Below are 17,370 nucleotides of genomic sequence, written 5' to 3'. Positions count from 1 at the left end.
AATACAGCATTGTTTCTCATCATCAAAAAAAAAAATTTAAAGAATAGTATTGAATCATAAAATTTGTTTCAGTTAATAAATACATACATTTATATTTACTATGCTACAATGTAAACTGTATTTCTTACTGGAGGTCACAGTCAAAAAGCCCTGAACGCCATTGGACTAGAGGTAGAGACTGAAAGAAGAGACACTAAGGAGGAGACTGCTGCAGAAATGCAGCCTGGACTGCTGAGGATGAAGAAATATGGAGGGGCTAGAGTGAGCCTCAAGAGGCAGAAGCTGAAAAAAAACGAGAGGAAGCCTTCTATTTGCCAGGTCAAAGGCCCACCAGAGTGTCTTGCCCTCCTCTGCATCCCCATAGCAGTACTGCCCCAGAGCATTGTCCTACCTCATTCTACCCACCAGAATGGGAGCTCTTCCTTCCAACGTCCACTGAGCACAGGGCTTGCACTCAGAAGATACAGTTATAAATGTCTATGAACTTGGATTTCAGAGAGAGAGGTGACAGGAAGCAGTCAAGTCACAGGTACAGCTGAGTCTATCCCATGTGGGTGCTGATTCACAGAAAACACATCAGGCAGGATTAAACCATTTTATTGCTTGTGGGTAAGGCTGGACAGGCAGTGACAAACCTCAGTAGGGAGGGCAAACACCAGCTAGATCAAGAGGGGAGGGGAAGGGGACCCAGAAACAGGACCTTGGAAGGGAAGGTGAGCAAAGAAGACATCATCCTACTGCTCTTAGAAGTCCTTACAGTCACTCAGGAGCATCTTGGGGCCCTTAAAGTATAGGGCTCTGGGCCTGGAGCTGAAAGCTGCTGGGCTGCAGGTTAGAAAGGGTATGCCTCTGGAGATCTAAGAGGAAAGAAAGGGAAGAGAGAACAAATCATCAGCAAGCACTGTGATACATACAGACCTAGGCTGTGGGCCCTGATGGGGAAGGACATAAAGGCCTGACTCGGGATAAGGAGCAACGGAGGTTGATGGATTCACAAAGAAAGAGGCAGAGACTCCATTCTACCCAATGTCAAACAATTAGGCAGCTGGCATCCAGGCACCATTCAGATTCAGCTTCCCCAAGATCCATGCCTTACCCCCACCTAGCTACCTTAAAAGTTCCCAACTACTGTTACTGTCTGGAAGACTGACTTCAGAGCTAGATGAAGAAAGAGACATGGCGAAGGTGGCAGCCAGGGGCAGCTTAGACTGGAGGACGTGAACGGAGGTCCTGCAAAGGGGAAAGAATCAGAGGCAGAGACGGTGATGGTGGGTCAAGGGGGCCCTCCCAGCACAGAACTGTCCTCCTTCCTGAGGCTAGGACTCCAGTCCCCTCCCCCTTTATCCTCCAAATATATAGAAATACCTCGGTGACTCTGTGTCAAGTAAAGAATGCCCAGTACTGCCCGTATGGGCTGCAACCCCTACCATACCACCCCTACCAGCCCATTTCAAATTTAAGATAGCTAGCTGAACTTTGGTCCCTAGTGCCTAGTCTCTGTGAGACGAATCCCTTCCACTACCGCAAGCACCCACACTCCCTGACCTGAGGGGGTCGTGCTCCCACCGGGCATCCTGGACCTCTGTCCTGGCAGTCTCCAGGGTGTGACTTTTGCCCTCCTGGCCACTTTCCAGCTGATCCAACATCTGCCAGACCATGGGCCCAGGTAGGACCAAACCTCTCCCTCTCCAGAAGCAACTCCCCCTCTCCACAATTAGCCTCTTCAGCACACTTGGAACCCTCATGTGGACAAAGATAGTTTCTCATGGCCTGGAGCAGAGGGCTTGGGAAGAAGAGCTTTGGAGGCAGGTGGAGTCAGCACAGGGAAGAGAAGGAAAGAGATAGAGATAGGAGAGGGTATCCTGGCCCGCCAGCAAAACAGGATAGACAGAGAAAGGACGGGGCCTCCAAAGGGAGATGTGAACAGATAGGTCCGATCCTGGTCCTACCTTCCAGCTGTGGGCCTGAGCTTGCCGCCCCTCAGTCATCTGTTTCAGCAGCAGCTCCTGGTGCTGGCCTGTGGATGAGAGAAAATGTAAGGGGGATGTTCTCCAACTTCCTTCCTTCCCCTTCTCTGGCACTGAAAACTAGGACAGAAGCATTCTGGTCCAGCTGCTGAGAAGTTTCCAAGCTGACTGGGGAGACTAGACTCACACCATGAGAGGGAAGACAAAATATTTGGCCAGATTTCTAGGAAGCTCAAGCAGTCAGAGCTATGGTCATTTATTAGGAAAGCAAGAAGGCTTTCCAGAAAAGGGAACAGGTGACTTCATACCACCCCCAATCTTTTACTCACTCAGCTGGTCCTGCAGCAACTTCAATTCCTCCCAAAGAATCTCTGACTCCTCCCACAGCAGTTGCAGCCTGCAGGAATGACAGCAGTGTCATTCTAAAGCCAATTAACAAGCCCAGAGGAGGCTACCAGAGTACCAGGAGTTCAGAGGCCTGAAGAAGGCGAGGTTTTGCCCATCACTTACTCGAAGGCCACTGGTAGCACTGCACTTTTGTGGTCCTGTTTGTATTTGGGCTCACGCCTGTTCCTGTACCTAGCTTCGAAGGCCCTGCAGTTCCCTTCTCAGCCCCTCCAGGCGTTGCTCCAGGAGAAGGACCCTTTGCTCTGGGCCCCCCTGCAGCAACCTTAGTGATGCTGTAGTGGGACAAGTTGGGGATCAGCCCCTCTAAGAACTTCACACATGAGCCTAGAGACTCCACTTGCAAATCAAGACACAAGCACACACACAACAGGAGTGCAACAAAATGTGTTCACACATATGAGACTGTGTATATGAAGAAAAGAACTGATCAGATACCTTCTAGGGCAGAGATCTGGTACTTCTGCTGCTCTCGCTCTTCCAGCAGGCCCTGCACAGCCTGCCTTAGTGCCTCAGTCACCTACCCAGGCAGAAAAACCACATGAGCTATTATGCAAGGGGCTCCCCCAACCCCTGGTATCCTCATCTCATGCAAACCCCAAACATACTCACCTAGGATTCCATGCCTCACCTGAGCCTGGGATCGAAGCTGGGATCGAAGAATAGTAAATTCATCCCAGAGAGAAGATGCACTACGGGCCTCAGCCCAACTTAGTCTCTCTGGGACAATGGGAGTCTCTAGAGCCCAAGGCTGTTGAGCTTGGACTCCTGACTGGGGAGGCAAGTAATGAGGGGAAATCCAGGTCCCAGTCAGGTCTCCTGCTGAGGGAATAAGGAAGGGACGAGTGCAAAGCCTATTGGGGGGGTGGGGGGGCGAAACGTTTGTTCAGGAAAATAAAAAGCTGGAATTTGCAAGGACTAGTGGACGGCATAGGCACTGGAAAAAGGCAGATTCTGGAAAGAGAAAAGGCTGAGGGATAGGTAGAAAAAGGAACAATACCCGTGGTGGAGACTCCAAGGGGATACAGCCTTTGCTACAAAAAAACAAATGCACAGGCCAATGAGTTCTGTCTTGCAGTCCCTTAACCCACAGCCCCTAAACCAGAGGGCGGGGGACTCAGGCGCCCCCTCACCTTAATCCTGGCCACATTTCCGTCAGTAGCATTGAGAAGCGCATCGAGGTGCTCAGACCATCTCAGGCTCCTACTCATAGCCTGCGGCAGAGCTCTGGCTCCCTGGCATCTTGTGCCCTTGCTCTCCCAACTGTGGGCACCCAAGGCACAGCCCAGGAAAGATCACAACGTCAGATCTAAAGAGGTGAGTGGGGGATGCAATAATAAAGGTAAGGATGCAGTATCAGACCAAAACTACGCCTCTGGGACTAGTCAGGGGAGCAACGTCCTTGGGGAACTGGTGGAAAAGCGGGATGCCCTGATACGCAGATATCAGGTGGGAGTTAAAAGGTACCGAATCTTGGTCGAGACCTCTCCAGACGCACGACACTTGCGCCATCACACCGAACTACTGCCGCCGCCCGGTTCAAACCTTACGGTAGGCCGGGAAAGCTCGCCTTCGCACTTGTCTCCGCGGTGCCACTTGGGAAACTGAGTTCACCTCTACTGGAGACAGCTGGTGATGCAGGCTACCGAACTACGTTTCCCTAGAAGCAACACGCGCAGTCACAGCCCCACCGTGAAGCTTGCCGGGAAACTGAGTCTTTCGGCTTCTGTAGTGGCTGTCTCTAAGGACCGAATGAACTACGTGTCCCAGGATGCATCGCGCAGAGCCAACGAAGTCCCGCTGCCGATCCCAGTATTTCTTGGGAAATGGAGTCCAAGCTGCCTCAAAGCTTAACGTCCCGAGTTACCTTGAGACTCCATTCCCCAGCAGGCTCAGCGTGTAGCGTGCGCTATGGAGCCGCAAGTAGCAGAGCTGAAGCAGAAGATTGAGGACACGTTGTGCCCTTTCGGCTTCGAGGTTTACCCCTTCCAGGTTGGTTTATCCCTACTGTGGTGCTAGGGCGAAGTGTATGGTTGGCTTCGGTGCCACCGGCGTGAGGCCCTGGAGTCCTCTGAACTTTCCCGAGCTCTTCTGGCCCCGTGTTCGTTTGACGTATCGGGACAGGGTCTCAACGGGCGCTTGGGCTAAACGGGTAGAGAACTGTTGCAGGTTTGTCCTTTTACCCTCATACAATGCCGGATTGATGAATAGGAGACACCATATGATCCAGTAACCCTGTGGCTTTGTCACCTACGTAATTTACAGGAAGAAAGGTACTGTGGGGCCAGAGTCATTTTGGAAGCTTCCCGAAGGAGTTGGGAGGAGGGCAAGGCCTGGAATGTTTGCATGGCTAGAATTTTGGTCATCTGATTAGCGAAGGGCATTCATGGTGTTGAGCAAGCAGACAGTTGGCTGGGTTGTTCCATCTACCAATAAAAGGTTTCATTCATGATGTTGCCAGTCACCAGTGCTGGGCTGGGTATATAAACTATACACTTGCCTGACACAGAAGTCTGGCATCACCACCTATCCTTGTTCACATAGGTCCATTTCCCTATATCCAGTGTCCCCTGCACTGAACCCGGTGCTTGGAAACAAAGCTAAGTCAACTCAGCTTGAGCCTTTTGCCTGATGCTTACGAGGCAGCCCACCTCCACCCCTTCCACTGAGTGGCACACAGCAGTGCTGGGAGAGGATTATAGAGGAAGAAGTAGGTTGGATCTAGCCTCAGAGAGGCTTCCCTGGAAAAAATGGAGTTGAACTATATATGAAAACATAGATTGGAAGGTTATGTACATCCCAAATATCAGGAAGAGCTTGAATAAAGTTGTTGAGGTAGTAGTGGTGGATGGCAGGTATGAGGGAGAGTGGGGATGCCTAGCTGGTGCAATCAGGTAGGCCTGGATAGGGGGAGCTATGGTATTGAACAGTGCCATATACAGCCCTGCCAATCATCCTAAGCTTCTCCTTCTCTCACCTCCCTAGCTCCACATACAATCAGCCACTGAGACCGTTAGCAATCTGTCTCCTATCCCAGATCCATTTCCTTCCATTCAACCCATCTATGCTCTTGGTCCAGGCCACTATTTCTCATTTGAATTTCTGCAGTAATCTACTTGCTGTCACTTTACCTCCATTCCATCCTCCACACTGCGGCCAGACTGATCTAAAACTGATCATGTCAGTTTACTCCTTAAATCTTCAATGGCTAGCCCCTCATTGTCACCAAATTAGACCCATATTCCTCAAATTGGTAGTATTCAAGGCCAGTCAGTCTTACTCCTACTGATCTCTCCAGGCTTCTCTCCCTCTGCTCCCCTCTACAGATGCTTCACTTCTGTCAAACTAGACAATTTGCTATTCTCCAACTATGCCTTGCACTTTTTACCTCTTTGTTTATGCTGGGACCTATTTAAAACACATACCAGATTCTCCCTCTCCACGTCAGCCTGTAAGTTTCCTTCCTAGCCTTCAAGACTCAGCTTCCAAGCCTTTTCAAATTTCAGAGGGCCTTCACTGGCCCTGTTACTGCACTAATCACAATATAATCAATTTTTTTTTGTCCTTAGTTTTTTATGAATTCTTTGCCTCTCTATTGTAACTCCCTGTCAGATTCAGATGCGTCCCCATAAACACACATCATACATCAGTAGAATTTCATTGATTGAATAAGATGGAGGCTGGGCAAGATGCATGAAGCCTTGAATGCAAAGCTAAGGTATGGGCCTGGCTAAGGCCTAAGTTGGCCCTCTTGTGTGGCCTGAATTTTCTGTTCCAGGTGGCATGGTACAATGCACTCCTGCCTCCAGCCTTCCACCTGCCTCTGCCAGGACCTACCCTGGCCTTCCTGGTACTCAGCACACCTGCCATGTTTGACCGGGCCCTCAAGCCCTTCCTGCAGAGCTGCCACCTCCAACCACTGACTGACCCTGTGGACCAGTGTGTGGCGTACCACCTGGGCCGTGTTAGAGAGGTGAGCAAGGCTGGCTGTAGCCTTCCCCAGCTTCAAAACCTGCATCTGCTTCCAGCTCCTTGAAGCTTAGTGCAGGATCTAGACCTGCCTAGGGCTAGGAGCCACTTCCCGGGCAGAAGGGTATCCTAAAGCCAGCCTTGACAATGTGATCTCTCCCCATTCTGCCTTCTCACCCTGGGTTTGGCCACCTCCTCTAGCAGCCCCCCAGGTCTGAAACCAGTCTCACTCACCCTTCACTGATGGACAACTATATGATCAGATTTCCCTTGGCCTCCAAGTGAAATGGGAATAAGCCCAACATTCCCCACGCATCTCTCACCTTTCTTTGCCCTAGACCTGGAAGCTTTATGCTGTCTTTGGGGTCTTTTGAGGACAGAATACTCCCCCACTACACACTTTACATGTATATACACACGTACACATACATTGGGTCTCCCCAAAGCTGGGGCATGTCTTCCTCCACATTGGGCCTCCGGAAGGCAGAGCCAAGTCACCCCTCATAAAGGTTTCTGAACAAGACTGTATTTCCCTTCAAACATGGGCCCTCTTAGACACAATATTGTTTTCTTCACGCTGGAGCCCCCAGCCCCACTCCAAGTTTAAGATCATGTTTCCCCTTTAAACATGACTTCTGAGGACAGGGCCGTGTTAACACAACCTAAGGCTCTGTTGGACATGGTCATGATTCTTCTTGTGCTAAAAGCTTCCGTCTTGTTCTCTATCACAGAGCCTCCCAGAGATGCAAGTAGAAATCATCGCTGACTACGAGGTACACCCAAACCGGCGCCCCAAGATTCTGGCCCAGACAGCAGCCCATGTGGCAGGGGCAGCTTATTACTACCAACGACAGGATGTGGAGTCTGACCCCTGGGGAACCCAGGTCAGAGGGTAAATATTAATGAATAGGGGCTGAGAAAGAAAAGGAAAGGAAAATCCCTCAAGATTTCAAGTCCCAGGAGTTCGCTGGAGGCCTAGTGTTTAGGATTCCAGGGTTTCACTGCCATGGCCCGGGTTCATTACCTGGTTGGGGAACTGAGAATCCCGCAAACCGCGAAGCACAGCCAAAAGAAAAAAAAGATTTCAGGTGTCATTCTTCCACCTCCCCTGGGTAAAGGAATTGATGGGTACAATCCAGGACAAAGATGCACCACGGTCAGGGGTCTGGTTCCTAGGGACACATCAGAGAACTAGTCTGTTCTTAGTCTTTGTGGTAGAATGGAGGGGGCAGAGCTGTGATTAGAGTGGTGAGACTGGGAAGCTGAAGTTCAGCTCAAGGAACGTTTCCTTGTGGTCAGTGACTTCATGAAAAAAGTTGTCCAGGAGAGGGAATAGAGGAGTCCAGTCAAGGACTGACAGAGGCTCACATGTAGACTCAGAATGAGAAATGAGAATGAGTAAGTGAACAAACCTAGCTTGCATTGCTGGTAGCTGGATTTGGTGCCAAGACGACCTCCATGACTGTCTTCTTTTTTACCCACTCCCCAGCACATATCAGGTGTGTGCATACATCCCAGATTTGGGGGCTGGTTTGCCATCCGAGGGGTCGTGCTGCTGCGAGGAATAGAGGTGCCAGATCTGCCACCCACAAAGCCCCTCGACTGTGTACCTGCAAGAGCTGACCGGATCACCCTGCTTGAACGCTTCAACTTCCATTGGCGTGACTGGACTTACCGGGATGCTGTGCCACCTCAGGAGCGCTACTCAGAAGAGCAGAAGGCCTACTTTTCCACTCCGCCTGCCCAACGCTTGGCCTTACTGGGCTTGGCCCAGACCTCAGAGGAGCCTAGTTCTACATCCCAAGAGCTTCATCTCACCACATTCATCCCCAGGAAGCCTCAGAATCCCAGCAGAGGCTGGCTCAGCCCCAGGGTCTCACCACCTGCATCCTCTGGCCCTTGATACCCCTCCCCTCCCCTGTGGGATCCTCATTTATGACAGTTGCACCTGCTGGGACTTATTTGGCTAGACAAGATTTTATTGGGTACAAGATGATCATTTTTGATAAAGAATTATAGTAGAGATCTTAAATGAAGATAACAAGGCTTAAAGAAGTTTGGTCAAAAGACCAAAGCAGATCCAGACTTGCCACCTGCCTTGGAATATGGGATTATTACCTGTTACCATTTCTCTGCAGTGCTTCAAGATGCTACTTGTTACAGGGCTTAAGAAGCAACTATCCCCTAAATAACGGTACCTGCCTCAGAGGGTTCTTATGGAGACTGAATAAATACGAAATAGTACCTGGCATATAATAAGCTATTATTAAAGGCCCCAGGAATCCTATACTGCCGCTCATAGTTCTTGTCTGAATACTGGAGGGATAGGTAGGCTGGGGTAGCCGTGTCTGGAAGGTGTCTAGAAGGGCACCACATGATATACAGAAGGATTCTCAGTCCTGAATCTGCCCTAGCCTCAAGAGCCCAGGAGGAATCCACCTTTGCCCCACTGACAACCCTCCCTCAGGACAATGATATGAGAATAAGAACTACCCTTAAATCAAGGATAGAAACCCAGGGAAGCCAAGAGGTGCTCAGCACTGTGCTTTTGACACAGAAACCTACCCTATGAACACCAGCGCTGTGTTTGTCTCCCCCTCCCCCTTTTAGTTCCAAAGGTACTGAAGCCTCTAACTCTGATCTTTTTACAGAACCAGTACCAGGCATTTATCAGAAGAGGCCAAGCTTCAGGTTTTCATACAGCCCTCCCAGTAATGTAAAAGTAAATGTCAGTAATCTCATTGGGCTCTTAACCTGCAACCCAGCCTATAGCAAAAATTGCAGTGCCTTGGCCAGTACTGTAGTAGGAGGCCTTGCTCTTCTCCAGATATGGTGAAATGAAACACCTTGCTTTGAGGTCCATCCTCTGTATGTACTTGCATTTCCCCTCAATATAATTTCCTGATTCTGAGACACTCTCACACCTCATTTTCCCCTAAAGAGGGAAAAGCAAAAAGTAAATTCCTCTTACACTCAAAGGCTAATGTCCCCCTAAAATGAAGAATCAACAAAGGTCTCAGCTCAAGTTTAATAAAACTACAAAAGACCAAAAGCGATAACCTACTACTATACATATCAGTTTGCCTGCCCCATAATACAGCTCAGGCCATTCCCCCCAGAGGAAGAAAGGCTGGCCTCCCCAGCCCCTGCAGGAAAGGCCTGTCCTGTCCCACACCACATCTGGGCTGAGTGCAAGGTCTTGTGTTTTAAGCATGACAATAGTACAAAAGAGGTTTTGTTCTCATGGCTACCTACTGCAGCCTGGCCCTAAAATGGCCCAGTGCTCACTTCTGCTTAGAGAAATATTCTTTGCTCTTCTGGACATCAGGCTTGATGGTATCACTGCCAGGCTTCCAGCCAGCTGGGCACACTGCAAAAGAAAGGATACTAATTAATAACCTGATCAGTGGTGAGCTCCACCCTCCCAAGGACAAGTGGATGCCTCAAAACCAAATGTGAGCCCTAAAGAGCAACATTCAGGCACCAGGAAACCTACCCTGCAGTCTGAGATCATTCAGCCTTTTAGTTCAAAGCTATAAATATGTAATTTAATCCTCACCAGAGCCCTAATTACTATGATACCTAATTTGTTCACAGAGTAACTGAAATTTAAAGAAATTAAGTAACAGCTTCAACTTTATACTTTGTTCTAAAAATAATCTGTCTAAAGCATGTACAGCAAAATATTACGATTTTGTTAACAGTAGGTAGTAGGTAAGTGGGTATTCATATGTTCTCAGTAATTTTATGTATGCTTCAAAAATGCACCTTTTGAAAAATAAGCTTAAATGCTCTTCAACAGATGGTGCTGGAACAGCTGGATTTCCACATGTAAAACAATGAAATTGGACATCTATTCATACCATACACACAAAGTTTACTCGCAAATGGATCAACAGCCTATATATGAGCTAAAACCATAAACTCTTTGAAGAAAACACAGGGTGGTCAAACTTCATGACCTTAGATTTGGAAATGTATTCTTAGACATGATACTGAAAACGCAAACAACAGTAAAAAACATAAGGTAAATTGGACTTGATTGACATTAAGGACTTTTGTAGATTAAAGGACATTATGAAGTGAGTGAAGACAACCCACAGAATGGGAAAAAATATTTATAAATCATATCTGATAAAGGATTAATAGCCAAAATTGAAATCCAGAACTCCCACAGCTCAACAGACAACCCAATCCAAAAATGGGCAAAGGACTTGAAAAAAGACATATCTCCAAAGATATACAAATGGTCAAATAAACATATGAAAACATGCCGTCACTAGTCAAAACTACAATGAGATACCACTTCACATCCCCTAGAATGGCTATAGTTTAAAAAAAAAAAAGGAAAATAAATGTTGGGAAGGATGTAAAGAGCCCTTGGTATTGCTGGTGGGAGTAAAATGGTGCATGTGCTGTGGAAAACAGTTTGGCAGTTCCTCAAGAATCTAAACATAGAATTACCATGTGACCCAGCAATTCTACTCCTATATATAGCCCCAAAGTAACTGGAAACAAGGATTCAGACACCAGTTCACCAATATTTTAGCAATATTATTCACAATAGCCAAAAGGTGGAAACAACCTGTTAACGGATGGATAGACGTAACTGTGTGTGTGTGTGTGTGTGTGTATCGGAATATTATTCAGCCTTTAAAAATAATAATGTTCTGATACATACTACAGCCTGGATAAACCTTGAAAACATTATGCTAGGTGAAAGAATCCAAACACAAATGGATAAATACTACATGATTTCACTCACATGAAACACCTAGAATAGGCAAATTCATAGACACAGAAAGTAGAAGTTACCAAAGGCTGGAGGGAAAGGGGAATGGTAAGTTACTGCTTCATGGTTACTACTGCCTGTTTGGGATGATGAAAGAGAAACAGTGGTGACAGATGTACAACACTGTGAATGAAATTAATGCCACTGAATTATGCACTTAAAAAGGTAAATTAGGGGCTTCCCTGGTGGCGCAGTGGTTGAGAGTCCGCCTGCTGATGCAGGGGACACGGGTTCGTGCCCCCGCCCAGGAAGATCCCACATGCCGCGGAGTGGCTGGGCCCGTGAGCCATGGCCGCTGAGCCTGCGCGTCCGGAGCCTGTGCTCCGCAACGGGAGAGGCCACAACAGTGAGAGGCCCGCGTAACGCAATAAAAAAAAAAATAAAAGGTAAATTATATATAACCACAATAAAAATTGATTAAGGTAGTGACTTGCCCCCATACCCAAGAAAAATGTAAGCTAAAAAATGACAAAGCTAGGACTGTGTAAACCCTAACACTAAGCTGCTTCTTCCCTCTAGCAGCCCTTCAGAGATCTGAAAGCAGCAAGCAGTTTTCCTTCTCAGTGTTCCTTAACTCTGCCAAACAAGAATGCCTGAAATAAGGGGCAGGACCTCCACAGAAGGTCCTGCTTGTTTCACTAAGTAACTGCCTGCTATACCTTGGTAAGCAAAAGGTCCAAGTTTGAATCTTTCGCACACTTTATGCAGAAAAGAACCTTTCAACCTTTCCAACGATCCTAAGTTAGCAATGCTCCTTGGGCAAACCTGAGGAAAGTGAGGCAAGGGAACCAATCTCTGATTTTCTACTCTATTTGCTGTTTAGTCTTCTAGGAAGCATGTAGTCAGCAAAGTCCAGTAATGGAGCAGCAAAAATCTCACTTGCTCAGGTGAGAGAGGGGAAGCCCCTTTCAGTCCAAGGATGTCACAGCCTCAGATGTCAGACACTGCAAACAGCAGTCTGGGAACAAGGTATGGAGGGAACAAGCACTAAATGGCAAACCCAGCTGCTTTACAAAATCTCCATTTGATTGTTAAACAGTCATTAGCTTTAGTGGCACCAAAGGATTAGAACACAGGTCCTAAGCATAAACAAGCTTCCAAGAATAAAAAGCAACATAAAAACAGAGACCAGACCCAGAGCCACCCTGTAGTTTGCCAGCAGGGAAACCAAAGATTCTTCTGTCCAGGAATACAAATGATACAAAGATAGGAGGAATAATGAACCAGAAAGAAGGACCTTGACAACTTGGTCTCCTTGGCACTAAAACCTCTTGGCACTTAAGACTGTACCATAACTAATGACAGGACAGAAAGATCCACACTTGGATGTTTCACTCATACCCAACAGTGCTGGTTTTTCAGAATCAATATGGAGCCCAGAAGAACTGGCTGAGTCCCACATTTACCAGCTTTCAAGTGCAGCTGAAGTACCACAACTCTCGCCAACACAGAAGGCCCTAAACAATGACTTTTTCAGCATTTGAAATTACCTAAGAAAAGGAGGGCTTTGAATTTGGATCCCAGTTCCACCATTAACTATGAATATATACTGTGTTTAAATATTGGTTTATTTGTCCTTAAAAATAGGAACATAGGATTTTTTCAGTACAAAATTTCTCTATGGAATTTGTCAGTTCCACCCTTCTCTCTGCTAAAATGTAATGTAGTTCACTTAAAGACCCCTTCCCCGCAAAAAAGTGTAAAATTCAAGATCAAAAAAAATTTTTAGGTAAAAATAGGAACATAGGATATACAAACATAAGGTCATTATGTTGTACACCTGAAAATAATATGTTATATGTCAATTATATCTCAATTTTAAAAATAGGAATGCGGGGTTATTTGTCAAATAAACAACACATGACAGCACATCATATAGACTGCCTGGTTGGCATTTACATGCTCTCAAGTGGGAACTATCATACTATAAGCCATAAAAGGCTGCGCACAGAAAGCTGTGCCTGTTCTAATGGGATGGGAAGCAGCAGAGAACAATAGAGTGTGAAGAAGCAAGCTTCACAGAGTCATGAAAGCTTGGGTTCAAGAGTCTATGCAAGGTCCTAGCAAAGTCCAGTAAAGGGCCGACTTGGCCACTCCACAGGGCCTTCCGTCTTTGTACTGAACTTCATTCTCCACCAGGGGGCAGTCTCAGCAGCTGTCTGCTCCTTTAATCCAGAGTAAAGCCCACACATGCTTCTGCAAATGGTGCCTTCTGATTCCCATTACCTATTAGCCTTCCACTCTAGTCAAGCTAGCACTTTTGGGTCCCCCAAACAAACACCACTAATCCAGACTCTTAACTTCCACCTCCTTTAACTCACAAGATCAGAGCTGAAATGAGCCTTAGAGAGCTAGTCAGAACTACTTATTTTCTAGAGAAAGAAAATGAGATGTAATAAGACAAGAAATTTGTCCAAGTCTACCTGCGCACTTGATATCAGTAGCACTTGATCACAACCATCTTACCCTCAATCATATTAAGCTGGGGTGGGGGAGGGGTTCAAGATCCCCTCCCCCTACATACCCAGCACCTGCAGCAGATGGAGGAGCCGAGTTCTTAAAACTCAACCCAGTTGGGATAAGGCTATCTCATTCCAAGCAACAACTACACTGGGCAGAAGTGGGGAGCTGTCAAAAGCTACAGCCTTATAAACTCAAAGGCTGGGAGCAAGTAGTTCAGGACTTTATCAAAACACTGCAATGAGAGAATATATAAGGAGAGAAGGGCTAGAGCAGTAAGAAAGACCTGCACTCTAGCAAATGCTAGATAAAAACCGTAAACTGAATCTACTCGGTCATGTTCAGACTCACAAGAACATCGTCTTTCATCCTGAAACTTCTAACGAAGAACCTTGGTATTTCATCTCAAACCCTTCAGCCCTAACCCCTCCTTCCTTAGAAAAATTTTTATATTGAGCATATATAGTTTGGTATTTGTTGATTATAAGTCTTACAAATACAACCACACTGCACCAACAGAATGGATTTTTAAAAGATAAAAATGTATTAACTGTTTCTACCTACTGTCTTTGGATAAGTTATCTTAGTCCTATTTTCATTTCATTTTCCAAAACTGGTTGGACATTACCCCAATGAAACAAATATGGTCTACAGGGATTAAGCTCTCCCCCCCAGTAAACACTTGTCGAGAGCGGCATGGTTCATGTCTAGGTGTGATTCCCAGCCTTTTGTTTCGCCCTTAACACACCCTATGGGATCCTCCTACACTCTTTTAATAAGTTGAATCTGCAGCAGTGAGCGATACTAAGTGATCAGGGCAGAAGCTGGGAATACGCGGTTGGAACAAGAAGCCTTTATATTCTCCTCCCCAGGCTTTTCCATTGCCCCACCCCCACAACCCACTATAATTCAGAGATGGCAACTTCTTGAAGAGACATAATCACCCTTTTATCTGGTAGACTTTGTTCCTCCCATCTTTCCCACTCCGCTGTCCTGTCACCAGGCAGACTGACTTACCTTCCCCATGTTTGTCAGTAAACTGGAAGGCCTGAACCAGTCTCAGTGTCTCATCCACAGAACGGCCAACAGGAAGGTCATTTATGGTGATCTGTCGAAGGATACCTTTATCATCAATAATAAAAAGGCCCCTGGAAAAAAGTATTAAAGGTTTGAGAAAGACAGTACAGTTTTAGAAATTGCTTTCTTAGAATAGAGAAGAAATGGAAATAGGCTGGTCTCCCACACTTGCACTGGCCTTCCCCTTAGGCCCAGCATAAAAGAATGAAATGAAATCATGCCATACACCTTAAACTTACAGTGATGTCTATCAATTATTTCTCAATACAACAGGAAAAAAAATGAAATAAGAAAAAAGACTCCACAGATCAGGGCTCTACCTTTCAAATAAAAGGTCCTCAGCCAATCAGATAATTCTCCTGATGACTGTCAGCCCCCCAGCAGGTATATACCTGAATGAGATGCCTTCATCAGCCTTTAAGACCCCATAGTCCTGAGCAATGGTGTGCTTGGGGTCTGATATCAAGGGAATGTTCATGGGTCCCAGTCCTCCTTGCTTCTTGGGTGTGTTGATCCTACAGCAAAAAGCACACATACAATCACATTCATTCAAACTCTTGTGTAGCAAAAGCATTAACTATAACTATTCCTTCTCCTATCCAACATTCCTAATCTTACTCCCCAGAAAACTTCAAACTTTTTCCAGCAGTAAAATAACCGGCTGAGGACAGTTAAGGTCACCAGGGTACACTCAGCTGTAATCCAAGCTGCTTTTTCTCTGCTGCCAGGTAGTAACAACAAGTCAGAGCATTTGTTCTCCTGTGAGCCAGAAATCAATACTTGAGAAAGTCTATTGCCAAAGCCTCCCAGTCCCAGTTGCTGCTTAATTTAAAAGTCCATATGCCTGGACTTCCCTGGTGGTACAGTGGTTAAGACTCTGCGCTTCCACTGCAGGGGGCACAGGTTCCATCCCTGGTCGGGGAATTAAGATCCCACATGCCACACAGCGCAGCCAAAAAAAAAAAAGTAATAATTTAAAAAAAAGAAAAAAAATCTCCATGCCAAATGGACCAAGAGGTTTACCATGCCAGGTGACAAAAGTGAGAATCCACAGAAGCACCAATCACTTGGCAGTTGAGTTTCTTAAATTCTTCTGCCTTATCACTGAAAGCAATGATCTCCGTGGGGCACACAAAGGTGAAGTCAAGAGGGTAAAAGAAGAACACAACGTATTTTCCTGGGGGGAAAAAAAAAGCCCAAGTTAGCCTTTGAAATAGACTTCCTGGGACTTCCCTGGTGGCGCAGTAGTTAAAAATCCACCTGCCAATGCAGGGGACACGGGTTTGAGCCCTGGTCTGGGAAGATCCCACAGGCCGCAGAGCAACTAAGCCCACGTGCCACAACTACTCAAGCCCGCACGCCTAGAGCCCGTGCTCGGCAACAAGAGAAGCCCCCACTCTCTGCAACTAGAGAAAGCCCGCGTGCAGCAACGAAAACCCAACGCAGCCATAAATAAGTAAATAAATGTATTTTTTTAAAAAAAGGAAAGAAACAGACTTCCTTGCCTTATAGAGAATGTAAACCTGAAGACATTCTCCTATGGAAAAAAGCAGCCTTTCCAAGTTGATGGCAGACACATTTGTTAAAATGCCAAGATGCTCAACAGAGAAGATTCCTTGCACCTACTGTCAGAACCTCTTCCACAAGAATAAGTTCTTCATTTCCATGCTTTATTTTCCTGCCTCCATGTTAGCTGCCAACTACAGATAAACACTGTTCCATCTAATTTTGATCTCTGGATAGTTAAAATTAGCACAAACACCAAGTTCTCCAGTGAAGAAAAAAAGCAAAGACGCAATTATCTACTGGACAATCTAATGCCAATGCTTATATAATCTGTGCCCAGAAAGAGCTGAATTGCTGCATTCTCTGCTGCAAGGCAGTAAGACCAACAAGAGAAAGTCAGAACCTCTGCAATTCTTCCACAAGGAACCACAGTAATGTGATGGGTAAGATTTGTTTATTTATTTAGGCTGCAGCAGGTCTTCCTTGCGGCACTAGGGATCTTCCCTGCAGTGTGCACGAGCTTCACTCTAGTTGTAGTGTGCAGGCTCTGTAGTTGTGGCGCACGGGCTTAAGTTGCCCCACAGCTGCCCGCGGCATGTGGGATCTTAGTTCCCCGACTGGGGATTGAACCCACGTCCCCTGCACTGGAAGGGGGACTCTTAACCACTGGACCACCAGGGAAGTCTCTGATGGCTAAGGTTTAAGTGATCACCTGAATAACCACAGATATGTTTCAAACAAGCCTGACAGGACAAGCAAAGAAAAAATTTATAAGGCAAAAGTTCCAAAAATTCTCCTGGTAGGTAACAGAATTTCTAGTTGCAATTTTATGAAACTCATTCTGATTACCAATTGAAGTATTCTAGATCTTCAACCTGAGGGCAGCTTCTCACCATACCTAATGGGCTGAGCTATTTGGAACAATTCCAAATATTCACTTATTTCCAGATAGCAACAATGTTTGAAAGTCAAAAACAAGCAGATCCTTTGGACATTCACTTTGAAAGCCAAAATCACTATAAACACACTCACCGCAAACAACCTTCCTCAGAGGCTTTGCCTAACAAGCTACAGCAGGTCAAGCCCTGGAGGGAACACAATAGCTCTTCCTAAACCTCATGCCTTTGCCCTTGAGCCAGAGTCACCTCCCTATGGTGCTACTTACCTTGTTTGCCAGGAGGAGCTTCTCTCCAT

The 17,370-nt window shown here is 46.4% G+C and overlaps 3 protein-coding genes across 5 annotated transcripts in view; 1 reads left to right on the top strand and 2 right to left on the bottom strand.

Moving 5' to 3' along the window:
- Positions 1 to 1,763: 1,763 nt before the first annotated feature.
- On the bottom strand, positions 1,764 to 3,583 carry CCDC163 (CCDC163 homolog; the record flags this gene model as incomplete). The annotated part of the gene is given in 9 exon segments (XM_082859521.1): positions 1,764 to 2,017; positions 2,297 to 2,364; positions 2,431 to 2,528; positions 2,532 to 2,546; positions 2,550 to 2,647; positions 2,811 to 2,892; positions 3,373 to 3,416; positions 3,419 to 3,503; positions 3,506 to 3,583. Coding segments are annotated over 9 exon segments (822 nt in total).
- A 700-nt stretch (positions 3,584 to 4,283) lies between these two features.
- MMACHC (metabolism of cobalamin associated C) lies at positions 4,284 to 9,172 on the top strand (the record flags this gene model as incomplete). Its single annotated transcript, XM_082833920.1, has 4 exons — positions 4,284 to 4,364; positions 6,151 to 6,345; positions 7,073 to 7,225; positions 7,831 to 9,172. 4 exons carry the CDS (start codon positions 4,284 to 4,286, stop codon positions 8,242 to 8,244), a joined length of 843 nt encoding a protein of 280 aa, XP_082690046.1. The 3' UTR covers positions 8,245 to 9,172.
- Positions 9,173 to 9,342: 170 nt separating this feature from the next.
- Positions 9,343 to 17,370, bottom strand: part of PRDX1 (peroxiredoxin 1) — a 45,362-nt gene continuing 37,334 nt past the window's right edge. For 2 of the 3 annotated variants that reach the window (XM_082833922.1, XM_082833923.1), the window contains exons 3-6: positions 15,694 to 15,847; positions 15,063 to 15,185; positions 14,611 to 14,741; positions 9,345 to 9,711 (exon numbers count right to left, since the gene is read on the bottom strand). In XM_082833922.1, the coding sequence (XP_082690048.1) occupies positions 9,626 to 9,711; positions 14,611 to 14,741; positions 15,063 to 15,185; positions 15,694 to 15,847 (494 nt within the window). In that variant the 3' untranslated portion in view covers positions 9,345 to 9,625. Of the gene's footprint in view, positions 9,712 to 14,610; positions 14,742 to 15,062; positions 15,186 to 15,693; positions 15,848 to 17,370 lie in introns of all 3 variants that reach the window. The other variant, XM_082833921.1, reaches the window with a different exon arrangement.

This window comes from Leucopleurus acutus, assembly GCF_964270905.1.
Source record: "Leucopleurus acutus genome assembly, chromosome: 2".
In the NCBI taxonomy this organism is placed as follows: domain Eukaryota; kingdom Metazoa; phylum Chordata; class Mammalia; order Artiodactyla; family Delphinidae; genus Leucopleurus; species Leucopleurus acutus.
The sequence above is the reverse complement of the archived record's forward strand: the minus strand, read 5'-3'. Positions and strand labels throughout refer to the sequence as shown.